The sequence below is a fragment of the Vicugna pacos genome, chromosome 3, assembly GCF_048564905.1.
Source record: "Vicugna pacos chromosome 3, VicPac4, whole genome shotgun sequence".
In the NCBI taxonomy this organism is placed as follows: Eukaryota; Metazoa; Chordata; class Mammalia; order Artiodactyla; family Camelidae; genus Vicugna; species Vicugna pacos.
Genome location: NC_132989.1, coordinates 4,580,391 through 4,600,257, shown reverse-complemented (window position 1 = coordinate 4,600,257; position 19,867 = coordinate 4,580,391). Strand labels below are relative to the sequence as shown.

At 54.0% G+C, this 19,867-nt stretch overlaps 1 protein-coding gene across 1 annotated transcript; it reads left to right on the top strand.

Annotated features, from left to right (window-relative positions):
- The first annotated feature begins 922 nt into the window (after nucleotides 1-922).
- Nucleotides 923-18,429, top strand: LOC116279809 (adenylate cyclase type 1-like). Its single transcript, XM_072952963.1, has 7 exons — nucleotides 923-1,376; nucleotides 2,359-2,441; nucleotides 3,074-3,192; nucleotides 5,486-5,612; nucleotides 16,635-16,750; nucleotides 17,707-17,853; nucleotides 18,113-18,429. The coding sequence occupies exons 4-7, from the start codon at nucleotides 5,543-5,545 to the stop codon at nucleotides 18,260-18,262; spliced, it is 483 nt and encodes a 160-aa protein (XP_072809064.1). The 5' UTR covers nucleotides 923-1,376; nucleotides 2,359-2,441; nucleotides 3,074-3,192; nucleotides 5,486-5,542; the 3' UTR covers nucleotides 18,263-18,429.
- Nucleotides 18,430-19,867: the final 1,438 nt, after the last annotated feature.

Here is a 19,867-nt window from a genome sequence, read left to right as displayed (position 1 = left end):
AGTCGTGTATTGAAATCTTCACGCCCAATTGCTCAGAATGTGACTGTAATTTGGAGACAGGGCCTTTCATGAGGTGATGAAGTTAAAATAAGGCTGTTAGTGTGGGCCCTGTGCAGTCTGACTAGTGTCCTTATAAGAAGACATCCTGACACACAGAGACACACCAGGGATGTGTGCACAGAGGAAAGGCTGCATGGGGACACGAGAGAAGGCAGCCATATGAGGCCAAAGACAGAGGCCTCGGGGGAACCAGCCCTGCCGACACCTTGATCTTGGACTTCCAGCCTCCAGAGCTGTGAAAAATTCCCATTGCGTCAGCCACCCAGTCTGCAGTGTCTTGCTGTGGCAGCCTGAGCAGACTGATACACTTTGTCACCACCTTTCCCTCTGCGTCTTCCCCTATAATAGGGAGAAGGGAGGGTCTGATTCTGGCTCTCAGGTCAGACTCACCCCCACACACTTGAAAAAAAGTATGCATTCATTTTTAAAATTTTAATTTTTTTCCCTTTTTAAAAATTCTAGTATAGGCAGTGTACAATGTTGTGCCAATTTCTGGTCTACAGCATAGTGTTTTATTTTTCACATGAATCCACACAAGTAGTGCGTGGACGTGCTCTTGATTCCAGTCTCAGGATTTATGTTTGATTTGGGCCACCCTTGCCCCTGCGTTTATGGCCGTGACGGTTCAGTGGCATTATAGTAAAAGAAAACACAGAGGGCCAAATCGTTCATCCCCCCACCGCCTCACTCTCCCACCCTGTTCCACTCATCACCAACAACAGTTTTCTGTGATGCCTTCTCCTCTTGCACAGAGTAAGGTGTGAGGCAGTTGCTCAATCTTCTGTCTTCTCTGTTTTGGACCAGAAATCAATCCCTTTTGCACAGAGCCTGGCTCACAGTGGGCACTTGACATTCGTGGAATGCAGGAGTAGAGGAATGGACAGATGGACAGACAAATGGATGAAGAGATGGGTAGATGAATAAATAAATAAATGGATGGGTGGACAGAGGAAAGAAAGGATGCCTGGACAAATGAGTTGGGGCTGCCTACAACGCCTCCCTCCTGCCTCTGCACTGAGCTGCAGACTTCAGGCTTAGTGGCGGTACCCAGCCCGGACTCGGCCCTGCAGTCCGTCTGTCTGAAGGTGGACTCTATCGTCCTGTCTCACCCTTCCTGAAGGCCTCCTCAGCACTGCAGTGGTTCTGGGCATCCCCGCGCCCTGGGGAAGAGCCTGGTGTGTCTGGGAAGCCAGGGCCCCTGACGGGGTTTGTGTCTTGTACCACCAGCTTCAGGGCGAGCATTTCACCAGCGCCTTCGCTCTGGCCCTGATTCTGGCTGCCTTGTTTGGCCTTGCCCATCTGCTAATAACCTCGCAGTAAGTGTTATTCTGGGTCCGTCCGTCAGAGGTCGCCAAGCGTCCTTCGCTTTTCAGGTTCAGGTTGGACTCCCGCAGTCACAGTCCCGTGGTGCCCCCGCCTCAGGGGGCAGCTTGAGCCGCACACCAGTTCCCCGTTTCCCGGAGGAGCTGGCCATGCGAGCCTGCTGGCCGGGGCGGGGCTGCTCCTTCTGAGCTGTTGATTTTAAATATACTCAGTTCTGCGACCCCTCCATCCTCAGAACACGCACCACGGGCGTCATGACAGCCGTTGCGAGAGGGAACAGACCAAACGGGCACCCTGGTTTCCAGGTGCTTGCTGACAAATGTTCAGAAACGTTAAAATAAGATAAAGTCAGCTCTGGAAAGGGACACAAATACAATAACTTTAATAACATTTAACCATTATAACCCAAAATTGAGTTTGACATTTTTTGTTCTTTATAAAAAAAACCCCAGAAAAACTCCACATTTCCTCCAGATATACCACTTTCTTCACACTTGATCTCAGCCAAAAGGCCGAGAAATGATTGTACCACTTTCTTAATGAACCTTCCGAGTGGAGTCAATTCAAAACACATGGAAGCCACCCCCACCCCCAGACACTGCACACACTGGCCACCTGGATGGCCCTACCTGGGGATCCAACTTTTTCTAGAAAAGCCCCCTCCAGATGAGGCCCAGGAAGAGGGCAGTGCGCGGCAGCCAGGTCTGTGCAGCCCTCGGCCTTCCTGCATGAGGAGAGTGTCTCTCAGGCACTCCCAGGGCTAGAGGGACCCTGGGGTGGCGGGGAAGTGAGGGCGGACACAGGAGGGGCTCCTCTCCTAGAAGAGGACCAGCACGGGCAGCTCCCCAGACACCCCTGCTGCTTCCCTGGGGCTGGGACCCGGGTGGGGCAGGGGAGGAAGGGCGGGGCCCCTGGCATCCTCTGGGCACACCTCACCTGGCCCAGCCTGCAGGGACTGTGTGTCATCTGTCCTAGGGGTGTGACCATCCTGCTCCTCCTGGAGTTCTACATCTGCTTCCTGGTGTCCTGTGTCTGTACCTGCACGTCAGCTGGTCCAGGTACGTGTGTGTGTGTGTGTGTGTGTGTCCTGTACCTGCTCATCACCTGGTCCAGGTGCATGTGTGTATGTGCCTTGCATCTGCCTATCACCTGGACAGGTAGGTGCGTGGCCTTTGCCTGCCCTCTTGGCAGGACAGGTGGAGGCAGTTTGTCCTCACCTTCCTGGCAGGTGAAAAGAGTCATCCATGGGGCACAAGCTCCTAAGGCCCCATCCTGTGTGGGGTGCTGTTTGGAGTTCTGGGAGCGCGCCCCGACGGGTGGATGTGGATGGTGACTGAATGAATGAGCAGAAGGGGTGATGCCGTTCTCCCCAAAAGGAGGGTCCTGTGCCCTGTTGGGTGTTCATGTCGTAGACGGCGGCCTCCACACTCTCCAGGACTCTTCCTTGGCTTAGGAGCCAGGGTTGAGCTCGTGGCCCCATGCTGCCCAGGCCTGGGAGAGGGCTCTGTCCTTGTCCTGCACACCGTCCACATGTCCTGAACCTTCTTTTTCAAACGTCCCATTTCCCCACTAGACCCCTGTTCGTCACTTCTGACAGACTCAGTGTTATCTTTGTGAAGTTGTTGAAAGCAAGTACTTCTTGGGAAGATTGAATCTAGGTTTATTTATTTAAATTCTTTGTTATTCATAGGTACCCTCTTGATTGAAGTTGAGGAAAAAATGCTGTTTGAATAAACAGCCACAGGACAGCTCTTTGATTTCACAGACGGGGTGGCTTCTGGCTCGGTCAGCTGCAGTTTCCCACTTCAGGTAAGATGGCTCTACTCGCCTACTGCCAGATGAAACCATGGCCAATAGACGCTGGTTCCTAAGTCCTGTCACCCTTGCCCCCAGTGCTGGGAACCCGTGTGCCCGGTGGACAAACGGTTCTCCCGGTGGAGGGGGCCCGGGCTCCGCCAGCCCCTTTCTTTCTGAATGCCCACTCTCCCCTCCTCGCCCTCCCTCGGCCCGAGCGTTTTTCTCAGTGTGGGGTTTTGACCCAGCACTGCAGCGGGTCCCGCTCCCGGCTGCCGGGCAGGAAGCAGCTGGGGCGGAGCGCACGGTCCTGATGGCAGGCGGCGTGTGTTCAGGGGCCGACCCATGTGCTCACACGCTGCCCTCCCCAGGCCGTGGACGTGATAGCTGGGCTTTGAGTTCACCGGGCCTTGTGCAGAAGACTGGGGCCAGGCGACAGGAGGTGACTGTGGGGCCAGGCATGGATGGCAGGATCTGGCTGGGGAGGATGGGGACTGGCAGGTGGGACAGAGCTGCCCAGCAGAGGCCCAGCACATACCGAGGAAGGGAGGGGTGACGGCACGGCTGGGCATGTGGCTGGGTTGGGGTCCATTGCAGCCGTGTATCCCCGAGAAAGCCTGGGAGTCAACAGAGGGCTTTTCTCTGTGACGTGGAAGTGGCCACAGCCAGGGCATCGAGGCCGGTGTGGCAGCTCTGGGACCACCTGGGACCTTCGCCCACCCAGCTGGCTGTCGTCACTAGGGGCTGCCAGCTTCAGGGCCTTCGTGTCTCTGTCTGTGAAAGGGATGGGAATTGGAGCTGATACTCATCACGTACTAGGAGCAGGGCCTGGGACAACATAGGCGCAACTAAACATTCTTAGAACAAGAGGAGAAGCTGGTGAAGCAAAGGGGTGGGATCCCTGTCGGTCCTGGAGGCCAGGATGCCGTGACCAGAGGAGGCGCTCTGCAGGGCGGGGGGTGGAAGGCGGGCGAGCAGGCGGCTGGAGCGTCGGTGGTGAGGGCCGGAAAGGGGCAGAGCTGCACCATCCAGGCATGCAGTCGTGAGGACGTGAGGCTGGGCAGCCTGCTGAGGGTGTTACTGCAGCAGTGCTGGCCTTGGGTGGGGATGTGCTGGGACCAGGGCTGAGCCAGTGGGGTAGAGGGAGGAGGAGCGGAGAGGAGGGCGCCAGAGGGGTGCACACTGGACCGGTCAGTAGGCATCTGCAGGTTTGGATGTGCTCTGCTGTGTGGGGCTCCAGGCCTCCCTGGGTCTTGTGGACACGGGTGTGATGTGACTCGGAAGGAGGCCAGGTGTGCAACACCCCCTCATCCTTCCCACCCAGGCCCAGTGCTCATGCTCATGTTGCAGCCTCATTTTTCTGTCCACTGTCCCAGCAACCCCTTGGTGGTATTCTGAGCAAAGGCAGAGGGGATCCTTCAGGAGGGTGAGAATCCTGACTTGGCCTTCCTTCCCTGTGTTTACAAGTCCACACTCAATTCCCCTAGACGCACGACAGGCCAGGAAATCGGGACACGCAGTGTCGGGTAAAGAACGGTGACTTTATTTAGAAAGCCAGCTGACCGAGAAGATGGCAGGCTAATGTCCTGGAGAGCCACCTTCTCCGAGTGAGAATTCAGGCTCCTTTTACACTAAAAAGGAGAGGGGTTGTAGGTGGTTGGTGCAAACTTCTTGGTGCAGAAATACTTTGTTTTTGCAGTTGTGGGTCAGCTCATGGAGCCCCTGTAAAACCTCTAAGAAAACAAATGTTACTTTCTATTCTGCAACTTGTTGTGTGTAAAGGAAAGCAAAAGAGTTCATATCCTTAAGGCCGACAGCCTTGAGAACAGGCTCTCCTGTCAATTTCAGGCTGAAGTCAACATTGTTTCACAAAAGGGGCAGAGCAGGTAAGACAGCCTGGAAAACAGCACAGGGTTAAAGGAAAAAGAACAGATCTTATATGCAGTCAGATGTGTTCTTTTCTATTACACCTGCTGCCCCAGCAGGGCTGGCCTCAGGGAGGAAGGGTGCCCCCAAAAGCCGCCTGCAGGGGGTGGGGAAGGCAGGGAGGGGGTTTGCCGGCTGGTGAGATAAACTAGACATGGCCGATGAATGGACAGTTACTGCAAAGTTGGAAAACCTCTGGGTTTTCCCTCTTTAGGGAGGGAGAGGGAGGCTCAGCAGAGGTCCTTGAGCTTCCCCAAGAGAAGTGGTTCTCAGCCCAGGTCAGTTGCAGGCGCCTCTGGGGTTGTCACACCTGAGGGGCCCTCTGTGGATGGGTCCTGTGTTCTTGGCACTGACATGGATTTTCCTCCTCCTATTCTGCAAGGGGCGGCAGTGGCTCTGGGGGCAGCTTCCAGCCGATCACGGCCATCCTGCTGTCCTCATGCGCACTGGCCCTGCACGCCCGGCAGCTGGACGTCAGGCTGCGGCTGGAGTACGTCTCGGCCTCGCAGGTAAGAGGAGCCCCGCTGCTTCACTGGGGGTCGGCAAGGGGGTCCCTCGGGAGAGGTGTCGGGTGGGGGCTCCTGGCTAGACGCCACAGCCGTGTGAGCGGCACCGTCGGGGTGAAGGAGGCCGGTGCCAGGTACAGGGAGAAGGACCACAGGAAAGAAGGAAGGGGCACAGCTGATGGGCCGCGTCTGGCGGTCAGAGTTTAGCTCTTTCACCAGCAGCGAGCTTCTGTCCCCAAAGGCGCTCTGGCAGAGGGGTGACGGCACAGAGGGGCTCATCCTCCCTGGGCTGGACGTGACGGCAGGTCCCTTCAGGGTCTTGGGAAACTCTTGAAGATGCCAAATCTAGCATGGCTCAGCCCAGATTCAGGAGGTCAGCCGTTGGGCCAGGAACTGATATTTTTAAAGTGCATGCTGGGAAATTCTGACACAAGAGTCCTGAGGGAGATGGAGAGGGGCAGCCCTGTGCGCTGTCCTGGCCCTGGGCCCTGGTAGGCGGGTGATGACCGCCAGAGGAGGGCCCCTGCTCACGCCCTGTAGCCAGCACACAGGCGTGCAGGGCCTACCTAGGGCCACTTCCGGGCCTCACCCAGGGCACACATGCTGTGGTGTGTCTGGGTGTCCCCTTGTTACCCACTCCATGTCCACTGGCCACCTGCTCCATGTCCCCTTGTTGCCCATTCTGCGTCCCCAGCTCGGAACTGAGGCCTTCTGGTTCTCTGGTCTAGGGTTCGAACTCCATCTGTGCAACTTGCAAACTTTTTGACTCAGGACAGATTGCCTCCACTTGGTCTCCTTGTCTAAAAATGGCAAGGAGGGCACGCAGCACAATGGGGGCTGCCAGAGAGTCTCCTTGTTTTGACACATGAAGAAGCAGCTCGGTGTCTGAGGCATTTCATTCCATTTAGTCTTCACGGCAGCCCTGCCTGGGACATGGGGTTACAGATGGGAAACAGACAAGGACGTGATGTGCCCAGGGCCAGAGCCAAAATGGTTGTCTTGGGGGGGATCCCAGCGGGTTTGAGGTGGGTGATAGCGTCCTCATACCAGGGACCACGTACAGCCTAGAGGGCACAGGGAGGAGCCGGTGACTGGGTACACAGCTGGCTAGGTGCACCCCACTGTCACCCCACACTCTTCCAGCAGTGGGACAGGCTCAGACCCAGCTGCTGGGGGCCCAGGCTCTTCCGCTGCTGCCTGCCCGCATCCTTGCTTCAGGAAGATGCATGAAGCTGGTCAATGTGACATCCATGTTCCCGGGGCAGAATACGCAGAGGGGCGGGCTGGTTGTGGGCCTGAGGTTAGGTGGTCCTCATCCCGAATCGCACAGCTCCGCTTAGGGTCTGTGTGACTCTCCTCTCTGGTCCGTATTCAGCTGGGGCGATGACCCTAATTCCATGTAGGTGTGTGGGTCAGGTTCTGCAGAGAAGCTGCCAGTCAGATACAGAGAGAAGAGCGAGTTTATTACAGAGATCGGCCCCTGAGATTACGGAGGCAGGGAGGTCCCACCGCCTGCTGTCCGCAGTGAGAGGACAGGGATGATGGGACGCAGTTTGAGTCCAGAGGTCCAAGGACCAGAGCGCTGCTGTCCGAGGGCAGGGGAAGCTGGACATCCCAGCTCAGGCAGAGAGCGAATTCACCTTCCTCTGCCTTTTCCTTCTATTCAGGCCCCAGGGGATTGTGTGACGCCCACCCACATTGGAGAGGGCAGCCTCTTCCCGCAGTGTAACCTCTCCTTACGCACCTGTGTGGGCACACAGTGACGTCCGCCAGCCCTCTGGGCACCCCGTGGCCCAGTGAGTTGACACATACCATTAGCCCCTACAGTGAGGAATAATTGTAATTCCCTTCCCAACGTGCTTGGCCGTGGGCCTGGCACCCAAGTAGGTGCTTAGCACAGCTGACCACCCTGCAGACACTACATTATTGATGTCTGACAGTCCCTTGGTCCCACTGGGACCTCAGGACAGCCACTGCTGGGATGTTCTTGCCGTGGGAGAGGGGCAAGGTGGGGCAGAGAAGTGTGCCACCTGTGGTGGGGACGGAAGGCAGTGGCCACATCAATGAACACGACAGTTTACCCTCTATTTTAGTAAACCTGTAAAAGACAGGCGCTGGCTAAGCAGATTTCTTTTTTTTTAATTAAAAAAATTGGAGTATATAGTTAGTTACAATGTATTAATTTTTCATACATGACATCAAGTCCCAGCCATGCATATATATATATATATATTCATATATTCTTTCCCATTAAAGATTATTACAAGATACTGAACACTGTTCCCTGTGCTAAGTGGATTTCTGTCTGCACATCAGGGCAGGTTTCCTATCGAGGTTCATCAGGAATTACTTCCTTACTCTGGGTAAACAGCAGAAAGAAAATGTGTGTTTGTGTTCACGTGTGTGTGTGTGTGCATCTGTCTCTGCACGTGCAGACTCGGTAGGTGGAGAAAACAGCTCACTTACCCTTTCTGTGTAGCAGCTTTACTGAAACGTAATTCACAGTGGATCCCAGAAAATCCGCCCACTCACGTAAAGTGTGTAATTCAGTGGTTTTCAGTACATGCATGGGGTTGTGCAGCCATCACCACGGTCAATTTTAGTATATTTTTCACATCCTCCCAAAAACTTCATGCCCACGAGTAGTCATTCCCCGTTTCTAGCTTCCCCCCAGCCCTTAGTCACCACTAATCTGCTTCCTGTCCCTGAGGTCTTGCCTGTTTTATTCTTTAGCCTGGAGTTAAGTTAGTACCCATTCTGCACAGACTGACTCCCCGTGCGTGGCCAGTGGGAGCCCCAAGCCAGGCCTTGGCAGAGAGACCCCTGATTCTGAGGGGCCTATGGCCCGGCACTGTCCTCCCTTCATACCTGGATTCTGCTGAGATCTGAGCGCCTTGGCTCCCTCTCCGCAGGCAGGGAGGCCCAGGGGGTGTCTGAGCCGTGTGGGGCGCAGGCAGGGCCTCTGGGGAGAGCGTGCAGGCGAGAACACCTGATCCTGCCTCACCACCTCAAGGTGCCCGGGCCGCTGCCTTCATCAGTGCCAGAGCCAGACCACAGCCCTGTGAGCATGTCCACACGGTGCTCAGCCAGGGTCCTGGGGAGAGCCTGTGCTTCCCTGGGCCTGTTGGAGGCTGAGACGTGACCGAGGGTGGGTGAGGGGCTGCTGTTGAGGAAAGAGGACATGGTGTATGGCAGGATGGGGAGCTTGGCAGAGACCCAGGTGGTAGGGGCAGCAGGGAGACCACTGAGGAGTCAGAGCCTTCCTTCTCTGGGCAGGGTTGGCTGCCAGCCTGGGGCCAGGATGGCAGGATCCCATCCCTGTCTGTGGAAGGCGGCCTAGCAGTGGAGCATGATGGGGCAGAGGGCAGGGGGCAGGGCTTCCACCGTCACGGGAGCCACCAGGAGGGCGCCTTAGAACTGTCCTGTGGAGCCTGGGCATGGTTGGCCTCTGGGTGAGGGGGCTGCGGTGGAGGTGACAGTGGCCTCAGGCACGTATCACTCAGGCTGGGCAGAGGACAGAGGGCAGAGGGCATGCTCCAGACGGGTGAGGTCAAGGGAGCTGATGAGCATCTGAAAGGTGCAGGGAATGTAGGCTGATCTCAGGCTGTGTATGACATGGGGCACCACGTGGAGGGTTCTCATCCCAGATCTCGGGGGCAGGGGGGCAGTCCACAACTGGGGACACAGTGGGCCACCAGGCAGGATTCACGACCTTCGGCTGAGGGACACGGCAGCCTGCAGTGACCAGGCTGGGAGGGACCCGGCCACGCCCTTCTCTCCCCCTCCCAGCTCCTGCTGGTGCTGCTCACTGGCTGAGCCTCACCAGAAGCAGGCGGCAAGGGAACCCGTAGGCAGCGTCCTCCGGGTGGGCCCTGGATAACAGCCGATCCCAGTGGAAGAGGCCAGCACACACCGGTCAGTTCCTGGAAGGGGAGTTTGGCCACTGCAGTTTGCCAAAGCCATGCCAGGTAAGGGAGGACAGTCTCTTTGGTGGACTGTGCCTCGAACTTGGTTTTGTCTGGCTCTGGCTGGCTGTCCGGGGTGACCAGGCCAGCTGGCCCCTGGGTTGCATCTACCCCGGGCCTTCTGGTTTAAGATCTTCCCGTTACGAGTAGCTACTCAGCTAGAGAAGAACACACTCAGGATGAACCGGGAAGAGCTGGACCCGTCTCGAGGGTGTGAGATGGGCTTTCTGACTTGTTGACTAGGTGCCTGCTTTGTATCTCATGCTCAGAGAGTGGGACTAAGGCCCCGGCTCTTGGCTCCCCCAGCCTGGGACACCACTTCCCCCAAGAGCAGGCATTTTTCTCTCATCTGGGCTGACAAGGGCTGCTCTTGGCATCGGTGTCCCTTTAAGTCTGACTAAGTGCAGTGGCTGACCCTGCCCTGGGACCTTTTGCCAGCGGTACCCATTGGACACCCAGCTTCACCGTGAAGTGAGCTTTCCTGGGAGTGCAGGGCCAGAGAGACCCCCTTGTCACGGGAAGGGCTGCCGACGCTGAACACACTGACCTATTTTTCCAAGGATGTATAACAAGAAACTCCTCCCTTTCCTGTAAACACTGCGAAACGAGAACATTTCAAAACTGGGCCCATTTTCCTCCCCGGATATTTAAGCACGGCAGGCAAGCATCAGCGTGCCTCAGACTACCGCAGAATTTCCAGACCAGAGACTCAGTGGGTTATTTACTGAGAGCTGGCTGGTCCTGCAGACCTAAGTGAACATGGGCTCTTCCCTCCTAATGACTTCCTCAACCTCTTCATCTGTAACTCTCGAAATGCTGTTTGCTCCAGTGATTTTTTTCTTTGAACTCAGTGCATAATAATGATGGCCATTACAATTGATTGTAGCAGGGCAGTTTCTTTCTCTACCGATGAACACTTGTTCCGAAGGGAATTCCTAGTTGTGCAGCTGCCATTCTCGGCACTCGGAGGGAGGGCCGGCATGGACGTGGAGTTCCCGGTGGTTGGGCCGAGCTGAGGCCTGCCGCGTGTCTTCCTCCAGTCACTCCCCTTCTCAAGCCTCCTTTCTGCACACACGTGCCAGTGAAGTAGTCCTCAGGGTTGCAGGAAGTGCACGCTACACAGCCCACGACCCTGCTTTCACATCCGAAGTGCCGTGTGTGGTGTTCATCCTGTTGTCTGTTCCCGGGCCTGGGGTCTCCCCTGGGGTGCTGGGGTGAGTGCATCTCCACAGACATCCCTCCCTGGGGACGATGCTTCCGGCTTGAATCACAGCTGTGTGCCACAGCACGGTGCCAGGGAAATGCCCACAGACCAGAACGTCAGTGAATGTCCCCCTCTCAAGGGAAACCAGATGCGTCACCCTGCCGGGAAGTGCGCGCACAGCCTGTGGCAGCTCTCTCTGCACCCACGTGCCGGGTGTCGTCCCCCTCCCCACCGACCCCGGCTCCATCCAGCAGATGCTTATGGAGCATCTGGGCCACACTGGGCCCTGGGCGGGACACCATGTGGTGGGATGTAACCCTGCCCCAAGTGCCCAGAGGCTGGTAAAGGAGTAACTGTGTCAGCCCCAGATGATTCCAGAACAGTGATAGTGCCCACGGCCTGGCCCAGCCCCGAGGTCGGTGAGATCAGCCTGTAGAGATAATGCCTGATGGAGTTGTGGAGATTTGGGAGGAGTTAGCCAGGGAGAGGTTCTGTCGCTGCTGGATGGAGTTTTATAAATGCCAGTTACATCAGGCTGGCTGATCGCTGCCTTCAGGTCTTCTCTGCCCGTGCTGACTTGCTCTCTTCATTTTATCAATTTCTGAGAGAATGGTGTTGGAGTCTCCAACTGCAGCTGTGGATGGGACTTCTTGCAGTTCTGTCAGGCTTTGCTTTGTGTTTGTTTTATCTGTTACTGGGTGCATATGCGTTTAGGTTATGTCCTCTTGATACATTGAAACTTTTGTTCCTCTTACTTAAAAAAGATTCTCTTTTCCCCAGGTAAGACATCTGACTCTGCTGTCTCCTTTGTCTGATAGTAATACAGGGAATCTAATTCTCTTGTTATATCGCTGTCCATCATTTTACTGTTAACGTTATTTGCATCCTTTTATTTAAAGGATTTCTTGTAAGCAACATACAATTGGATCTTGCTTTTTAATCCAGTTTCCAAATCTCTTCCTCTCAGTTGAGCTGTTCAAACCATTTACAATTAACGTGATTATTGATGTGGCTGGATTTTAATTTACCATGGTGCTGTTTTCTGTTTGTCTCATCTGTCCATCTGTTCTTTGTTTTCTCTTTCCTCTTTTTCTGCCTATTTTCAGTTAATTAAATATTTTTGTTATTCCACTTAAATCTCTTTCTTTCTCTCTTATTAGCTGTGATTGTTTTATTATTTTAATGGATCCTTATCATTCATTGTCTGTGTTCAGCTGGTATTGTATAATCTCACATACAGTGTAAGAATCTTAGCAAACAGTATATACTTTGTCTTCTCCCATCTTGTATGTTTGCCGTTCACGTCATCATAGATTTTATTTGTACATATGTTATAGCCCCCAATATAATACTATTTTCATTATAAACATTAAATTCTATTTTAAAGCTACATTATAATAAGAAAGAGTATTTTGGGTTTACCCACATACTTATGATTTCTGGTGCTTTTTATTTCTCTGAGTGGATCCAAGCTTCTCTCTGGTGTCATCCTCCTTCTGCCTGAAGGACCTGCTTTAAAATGTCCCACAAATCTGTTGGTGATGAGTTCTTTCGGTTCTTGTGTGTCTGAAAAAGTCTCCATTTTGCCTTCATGGCTGAAAGATGCTTCTGCTGGGCTGAGAGTCTGCACTGGTGGTATTTTTTCTTTTCAGTACGTTAAAGGTGCTGTTCCACTGTCCTTTGTCTGGCATTGCTTTTAATGACAAATCTGCTGTCATCTTCATCTGTGTTCCTCTGACCCCACCTCCCCATATTTCACCTTCTTGACAGTGGGCTGAGGTTGCCCCTGGACACCTGTGCCCTGTGCAGCCTGAACAGCCTGGCCCACCCCGAATCTCCACGTGTGTCCCCTCTGCTGGGCAGCCGCTCTCTGTGGAGACCAGCACCATCCCTGATCACCTGTCCAGCTGATGCACGTCTGTGTCCGTGTACACGTCTGTCTCATGGTGCCTTGTCCTCAAGTGAGAATAAATGATGAAAGGGAGACAATGAGGACTGATTTGGCCCCAGAGTCAGAGACCAAATTCTTTTCACTTGGGGGCTGACGACCCTCTGTCCCTGCTGCTCTGTGTGCTGTGGAAAGGTCCTTTCCCTCTCTGTGCTTCCCCAGGAGGAGATGGTTGTCAGAGCCTGGGTGCCCTCGAAGAGGGTGTGTGCACCCCAGAAGGCACAGGAGACAGCACAGTGGGGTTTTGGAAGAAGACATTCATGATGGTTGATTTATGTGTCGACCTGACTGGATCCTGAGGTGCCCGGTTATTTGGCTAAATGTTATCCTGGTGTGTCTGGGAGGGTATTTGCAGAAGAGATTTTCATTTTTTGCATTTGAATGTGGACTCAGTAGAGCAGAGTCCTAATGTGGGTGAGCCTCCTCCAATCCACTGAGGGAGACCTGAATAGGACAGAAAGGTGGAAGAAGGGAGAATTCTGGGCCCCCCCTTCCTGACGGCAAGATCTGGGATGTCGGTCTCTACCCTCAGCACTGCTGGTTCTCAGGCCTCCAGGCTGGACTGAGCTACACCACCAGGTCTCCTTGGCCTCCAGCTTGCAGACGGCAGGTGGGGGGACGTCTCAGCCTCCATCACCACGTGGGCCAGCCACCACCTATCAGCCTTTCCCTGTGCATCTCGGCCTGCCCTGCTGGTCTCTTGCTCTGGAGAACACTGCAACAGCATCAGAAGGTGTCTTCATAGTGTGCCTGAAAATCAAGAAACGTGCTTTCCTAATACTTGAAGAATGATCTGGCCAGGATGCTGTGACTCTGGCCAGATGTCACTTCTAGGACGGAGGCAGGCACATGACTGTCCAGGCAGAGCGAGGCTGCTGCCACCCTGACTGAGGTGTTCATTTCAGTGAGCTGTCCTGGAGTCCAGGTGCTGACCCGAGGGCTGCTGGCTTGGTTGGTTGGACTGAAAACTTGGCAGCACTTTGTGGGGCTCAGCGGCTCAGCAGTCACCTACATCAGTGTAGCAGACAGTTGTCGGGTTGTGCTGTTTTCTGTTCTGCTCTGTTCTGTTTACCAGCCTGGGAGCCCCTCTAAGATGCCACAAAGCTGTTGATAAGATGCACTTGGTGAATAATGTCAGACACGGAAGCTCGCATAATCTGTCGTTTAGAGTCAGAGGTCAGATTTGTGACAGGTGAGAAGGGAGATGCCCTTTGAAGGAGACCCTGCTGTAGAGAGAGTATTTTGAAAGTGTAGGTTGGCTGCGTCTCTGTCGTGTGACTTTGTCCGCAGGTAGAATGTATGTCGCCCCCAACAACTCCTTACCGACTTCCTGGCTGTTTGGAAAATCTTACAAAAGAGAATTTCAGTGGATTTTCAGCTTAGTTGTTAAAAATATAACAATACAACCTCTGCTTAGTTCGTAAGAAGATAGGCTTTTTATCAGTCACATTGCAACAAAAGCCTTTGACTCCTTGGAAGGAATAAAAAATAGATGATGATTTAGGGAGAGAGCTAGTCTGATAGTCCATACATCTACATAAATTGTAAATAAATTGAAATAAACTGAAAAAAATGTAAAAAATAATAAACATTTTAATAAAGAAATAAACTGAATTTAGAACCAAAGCTTTTTATTGCAACGTGATCCGCCAAGATTTTTTTTTAAGTTGAATCATATTCAATTACATTGAAGTCATTAAAATATCACTACTATTAATATTTTGGAGAAAAAAATTTGTGCCACTAATAAAACTGTTACTTTAAAAATGTTTTCTTTCTCTTTATCTCATCCTTCAGTAAAACCATCTTGTGTGTCTTACCAGGGCACATGTGTTACAGGAAAATAATTACACGTCTTAGGAGAGGCCCCGGGTCCCTTCTGAGGCTTTGCTTCCCACACGGCTGTGTCCACGGATACTGACCTCAGACCCCGTGCCCGGGTGTGTCCTCCTGTCTGCAGAGCCCACGATCATCGGAGCCGGGTCCTGTGGCTCCTGGGTTCCTCCTCTTGCCCTCCCCTGCTGCCTGTCTGTGCGCTCTAAGGAGCAGGGTGAAAGTCATCCTGTATGAGCCTCCTTGGTGACCGATGACTCCCTGGCCCACCTGTGTTGTTTTCCCCAAAAACGCACTGGAGGAGCCTGAGGCTCCCAGTCAGGCCCTCTCACCCCGGCAGCTGCGGCCTGAGGCCCCCTCACGTCCACCTTTGGGGATCTCAGGTGCTTGCTCTTAACTGGTAGAATCATGAGACGAACTCCAGCAGCATGAAGCCGACCAGCTCAACTGCTGTTATGACAATAATGACATCAAAAATAGGTGACACTCCTCACATCTTAGGAGGTTTCACGCAGCCTCCTCACCCCTTGATACGTAGGAATGGCGCCTCTATGGGCATCTTTTACCATTTTATGATGTGGAAACTGGAGCAGGTACACAGCCACAAGGTGGGACATAGACCAGGCTGTGCTGGCTGCCTCGTGTGGGTTTTGATGGCAGGGTCACAGGCCATCAACATGGCATCACACTGCAACCAAGAGCTTGCTGTCTCTGTAAGGCTGGTGCACACTTAGGAATGTCCTCCATACTGAACTCGGTTCATGGCTCCAGCCAAGTGCTAGATGTGGAAGCCAGGGAGGGCCACTGACAGCCAGCCTAGTGGCCCCATTCCTGAGGGCTGCGTCCGGCACCAGGCTGCCTTCCGTGCTTCATCAGCAGTGCCTGTTGAGCTGACACGGCGGCCAGTGGGTGGGGCCGTGACTGTTGGTCGCGTTAGTCTCTGCCAGGCCCTGTAGCCAGGAGGCCAGCCGGCCGGGACTCAGGCCACACCTGCCGTCTGCTCTGCCTCATCCGCCTGGTTAGACCTGCCGGCTTTCATCCTCCGCTCCAGGAGTCGGTGCCTGGCTGCGCTCCTTTGGCCCCAGGTCTTCACTCCTGCCCTTCCAGGCCCCTGCAGCTTTCTGCTTGTCTTGGTGCCCCGAGAGATGGAGTCCTGCTGGAGGGGGAGAGAGTCCAGAGGACACGGGAGCTAACGGAGGGGCCACTGCTTGGCTTCCGGCATTCCCAGTGAGCCTGGCTGTGCTCTGGAGGTGCATCAGAGATGCTGGGGGCCCTGTGTGCCCTGGGAGTGGGCACGTGCCCCAGAAAGGGCTGCTTCCAGCATCTGGTCCCCAGAACGTGGCTGCAGTAGACCCTGGAAATGGGGGCTGGACCCTCGTTGTCTTTTGAAAGTTCCAACTGATCAGGGTGGTGATTTATCCAGAATTTTGTGGATTCTCTGGGCCCTACCATTGATCTATTCACTCTGCCTGGTGGGGGCATGGAGATGAGCCTGGTGTAGACCGTGGGTACATTTGGCAGTTAGTGTGGATAATTAGAAAGAAACGTGTTACAGGTGTAATGATTCAGAACTCTTGTTAAAGATGGTGAGGCAGGCGTTACTCAGGACCGTTGTATTAGGTGTAAGGACCACTGCAGTGGGGCCTTGCAGTGGGGGGAGACGAGGCTCAGCCCTAAATAAGCAATGGCAAGTGGGTGTTTACAGCCAAGGGCAGAGCTGGGGCAGTGGTTGCACAGTTACTAAGAGAGACAGCAGGGGTGAGGGGTTCTAAGCTGACCTAACAGGATTCAAGCTGAGGATGGGCCAAGGTGATCGGACATCACCTGGGGAGGGTGGGAGATGAGGAACCCCATCAGATGTCAGGGATGGGTGTCTGGTTAAATTGGCTCAGCAGGGTTCTTGCTCAAACTGGACAATGTGGAAAGGAAGACGGATGCCCCAAAGTCAGGGCCCAGTTGGACGAGAGTTCAGAGTCTGGTCCAGGAGAGAATCTTGTCAGGTGGCGTGTTGTCCAGTGAGTGAAGGAAGCTGGATGGGCAGGTGAATGGCTAATGGAGGATCCTGTCCTCTCCAGGCAGAGAGGAGTGGGACGACATGGAGAGGGTGAAACTGGACAACAAGAGGGTCCTCTTCAACCTCCCGCCGGCCTATGTCACCCAGCACTTCCTCATGTCCAGTCCCCAGAGCACGGTGAGCGTACAGCCCGCATGGCAGCTGCTTCCCGGGCCCTGAGACCCAGCAGGGTGCTCCTCCAAGCCGAGCTGGTCTCGTGGGGGCTGCAGGGCTGCAGCTGGAGATCCGACCCAGAGGGACCCTCCCCGCTGCCTAACATCGCAGAGGGTGGCCATTTCCAAGCCTTCAGCTGCACCAAGGATGGGAGGCCCCCTCTGCCCATCCCCAAAGGCAGGGCAGAGGCTGGGCCATCAGAGGCTTCTGGGACGTGGGCTTGACAGGTGCCCAGAACTACTGTGTCCTCCCCTTTGATCCTGGAAGACAGCGTAACAGTCACCAGCCCCACAAGGCAGGAGATCAGGCTTCAGGAAACCACAAGGGGGAAAGCACTGTTTCAAGGCCGGCTTGTCCTGAGTGGCACCCCCTCTCGGCTGAGTTTGTGTGGCTGGCCTGGCCCTGCCCGTCTGGCTGCAGGGCTGGTGGTTCATTCCCTCCTCTGTGCTCAGTGAGATCTGGGGCCATGACCTGGAGGTGAAGCTCCAAAACCAGCCCAGCAGCACAGCGCAGGGCTTAGAAAAGCTGACTCAAAAATAAAGAGGCTCAGGCTGGGTTTTAAGGTCCTATAGGCACAAACACCAAGGCTCAGCTGGACCAGCTCTGGCCTGAAGTAGCTCCAGGACTCATCTCTCATCCTGCTGGGCCTGGGGGTGTCCAGAGCGGTTCGTTTTCCCAGAGCAGTGCATACCTCCTGGGTGCCTCCCCCACCCAACAGGGGCCTGTGCCCTCAGCTGTGAGCTGGATGCCCTAGCGGAGGCCTGGATGCTCCGAGCCCCCTCCTTGTGTGGCGCGGGATCCCAGCCCATCCTGGCCGCCCTGGTAGGGGCTCCGGGTGGGGCCTGTCCCCAGTACCAGCCCTGAATGCTGCTCTGGTTACTGCTTCGGGCTTGGTGGCTGACTTGACCTCTGACCCCCAGGTCCTCTACTGCCAGTCCTGTTCGCAGGTGGAGGTCACGCTCACCTCTATCCCCAAGTTCAACGACTTCTACATCCAGCTGGATGACAGCAACATGGGGGTGCAGTGTCTGCGCCCCCTGAATGAGACCATCGCTGACTTGGGTGAGGTAAGGGCCACCTCACTGCCCTGACTCTCTGGGGCCTGAGGGCACCCGGGTGCCCAGCCCCCAGCAGTTCGGAATTGTGTCCACCACTGTAGCGTGTTCTCTGTGGATGGCGGGGTGGGGGGGGAGCACATGCACTTTGTCTCCTTGGGAATCCCGGCCGACCTTGACAGTTGAGGAAGGGTCTTTGCCCAGGGTTGGGGAGGGTGGGTGCTGTGCCAGGAGGCGGGGTGCTGGCGCTTGTACTCTACCCATTCTGAAGGCCGCCCGCCGGCCGGAGCATCCTCCGAGGAGGGGACCCCAGTACCGCAGCGCCCCTGGCCTTCCCGACGAGCTGCTGTGTGGACAGGCGGGTTATGTGTATGCCTTACTCTACGTGAAGTCTGGAGATGGGTCCCAGCACCCTGCGTGAGGCAGCTATCAGAGAGGTGCTGTGGGATCCTACCGCCTGCCGCGTCTTCGCCCAGCCACCTGGCTGCTTGCCTAGGGTTGTAGGAGTGGCTGGACTCTGCTCCTAGCTGGGAGTGATTTCCTAAGGCATTCATAAGATTAATAAACAGCCCCTTTTCTTTTTTCTTATCAGGGGTTTTTTTTTTTTTTTAGAAATTATGTCTGTATTAATTCAGCTGTTTTCACTAGAACCAAACAACAACAGCTTCAGGAAGATAAAATGTTTATTTCTCTTTCACGAGGTCTCTGAACAGCTGGGCAGTCCAGGCGAATACGCTACTTCTGCCTCGCTCCACCTTACTGTAGGGCCGTGCCCTTCTCTGCATGACCAAAGCCAGCCGAGCACCTGCAGTCCCTGGGGTGGTGAGGAAGTGGACGGTGAGCACCTTCCTTTCTGAGGCTGACTAGAAGTTGCCCACCTCCCTTCTGCTCACATCGCACTTCCAGACCTCAGTCAGATGACTGTGTCTAGCTGTCTGTATCTCAGAGGCCAGCTGCCCAGCTAAAACTTGGAGCATAGTTACCAGAAGTATATGGGGGAGAGGATATGAGGAAACAATTAGTGTCTTTGCCACAGAATCATTACAGATGTGACGTTCTTTTGATCTAACCAGAATCCTGTAATACACGTCATTTCCTTAGCCTTTCAGGAAAAAGCCAGTTCCTTGGAAGATGTGCAGTCACCTCTCAGCACCCGCTAGGGATTGGTTCCAGGGATCCTCTCAGATACCAGCATCCTGGGGTGTTAAGGTCCCTTATGTAAAGTGGCGTAGTTGCATATAACCTGCCCACACCCTCCCCTGTACTTTCAATCGTCTCTAGATTACTTGTAATACCTAATGTAAGTGCTCGGTAAATAGCTGCACATGTGCAGTAAATTCAAGTTTTGCTTTTGGGAACCTTCTGGATTCCTCCCCCCCAATATTTTTTGATCTGAGGTTGGTTGAATCTGTGGATGTGGAACCCGCAGTGGATGCGGAGGGCAGACTGTACTTTCCAATCTTTTGGGGAAAACGCCCTGCCTGTGGGTCCTGTTGGTCTTTTCATGGGGCTTCCCACCTCCATATAATAGCAATGAGGAAGTTTGAGAGAGTGTGAGAAGTACTTAAATGTTCCCCAGAGATACAAAGTGAGCAAATGCTGTTGGAAAAATGGTGCCAGTAGATTTGCTCCAGTCGGGGTTGCCACAGTCCTTCAGTTTGTGAAAAACGGAGATGAAGCTCAGTAAGGCAAGGTCTGGCTACTAGTGAACCCTTTCTTTATTCTACCACACCCACAGCAGAGCAGTTAATAAACTTGTTCAGAACTTGTTCAGGATTACAAAGGTAGCAAGTCAGGGAGCATTGATTAGAATGAATTTATTTATATATTTATTTAGCTCCAGTCATCTTTTAATTTTTTTGAAAAATTCCTGACATTACAGAACTAAATTGAAATGTATTAATATTCCCTTCTTACATTTCCATGACAAACAAAAAAATTCATGAGCCAAAAAAAAAAAAAACCCAAGGAGAAGCTTATAAAACTAGATATGAATCTCAGCATTAACAGCTGAACAGAGTAGGGA

Bases quoted from the DNA above. Each gene is read 5' to 3' on its own strand.
- LOC116279809 (XM_072952963.1), top strand. From the start codon at position 5,543: ATGCGCACTGGCCCTGCACGCCCGGCAGCTGGACGTCAGGCTGCGGCT. The intron at 5,613-16,634 runs GTAAGAGGAGCC...TGTCCTCTCCAG, and splicing joins AGTACGTCTCGGCCTCGCAG to GCAGAGAGGAGTGGGACGAC. The intron at 16,751-17,706 runs GTGAGCGTACAG...TCTGACCCCCAG, and splicing joins TGTCCAGTCCCCAGAGCACG to GTCCTCTACTGCCAGTCCTG.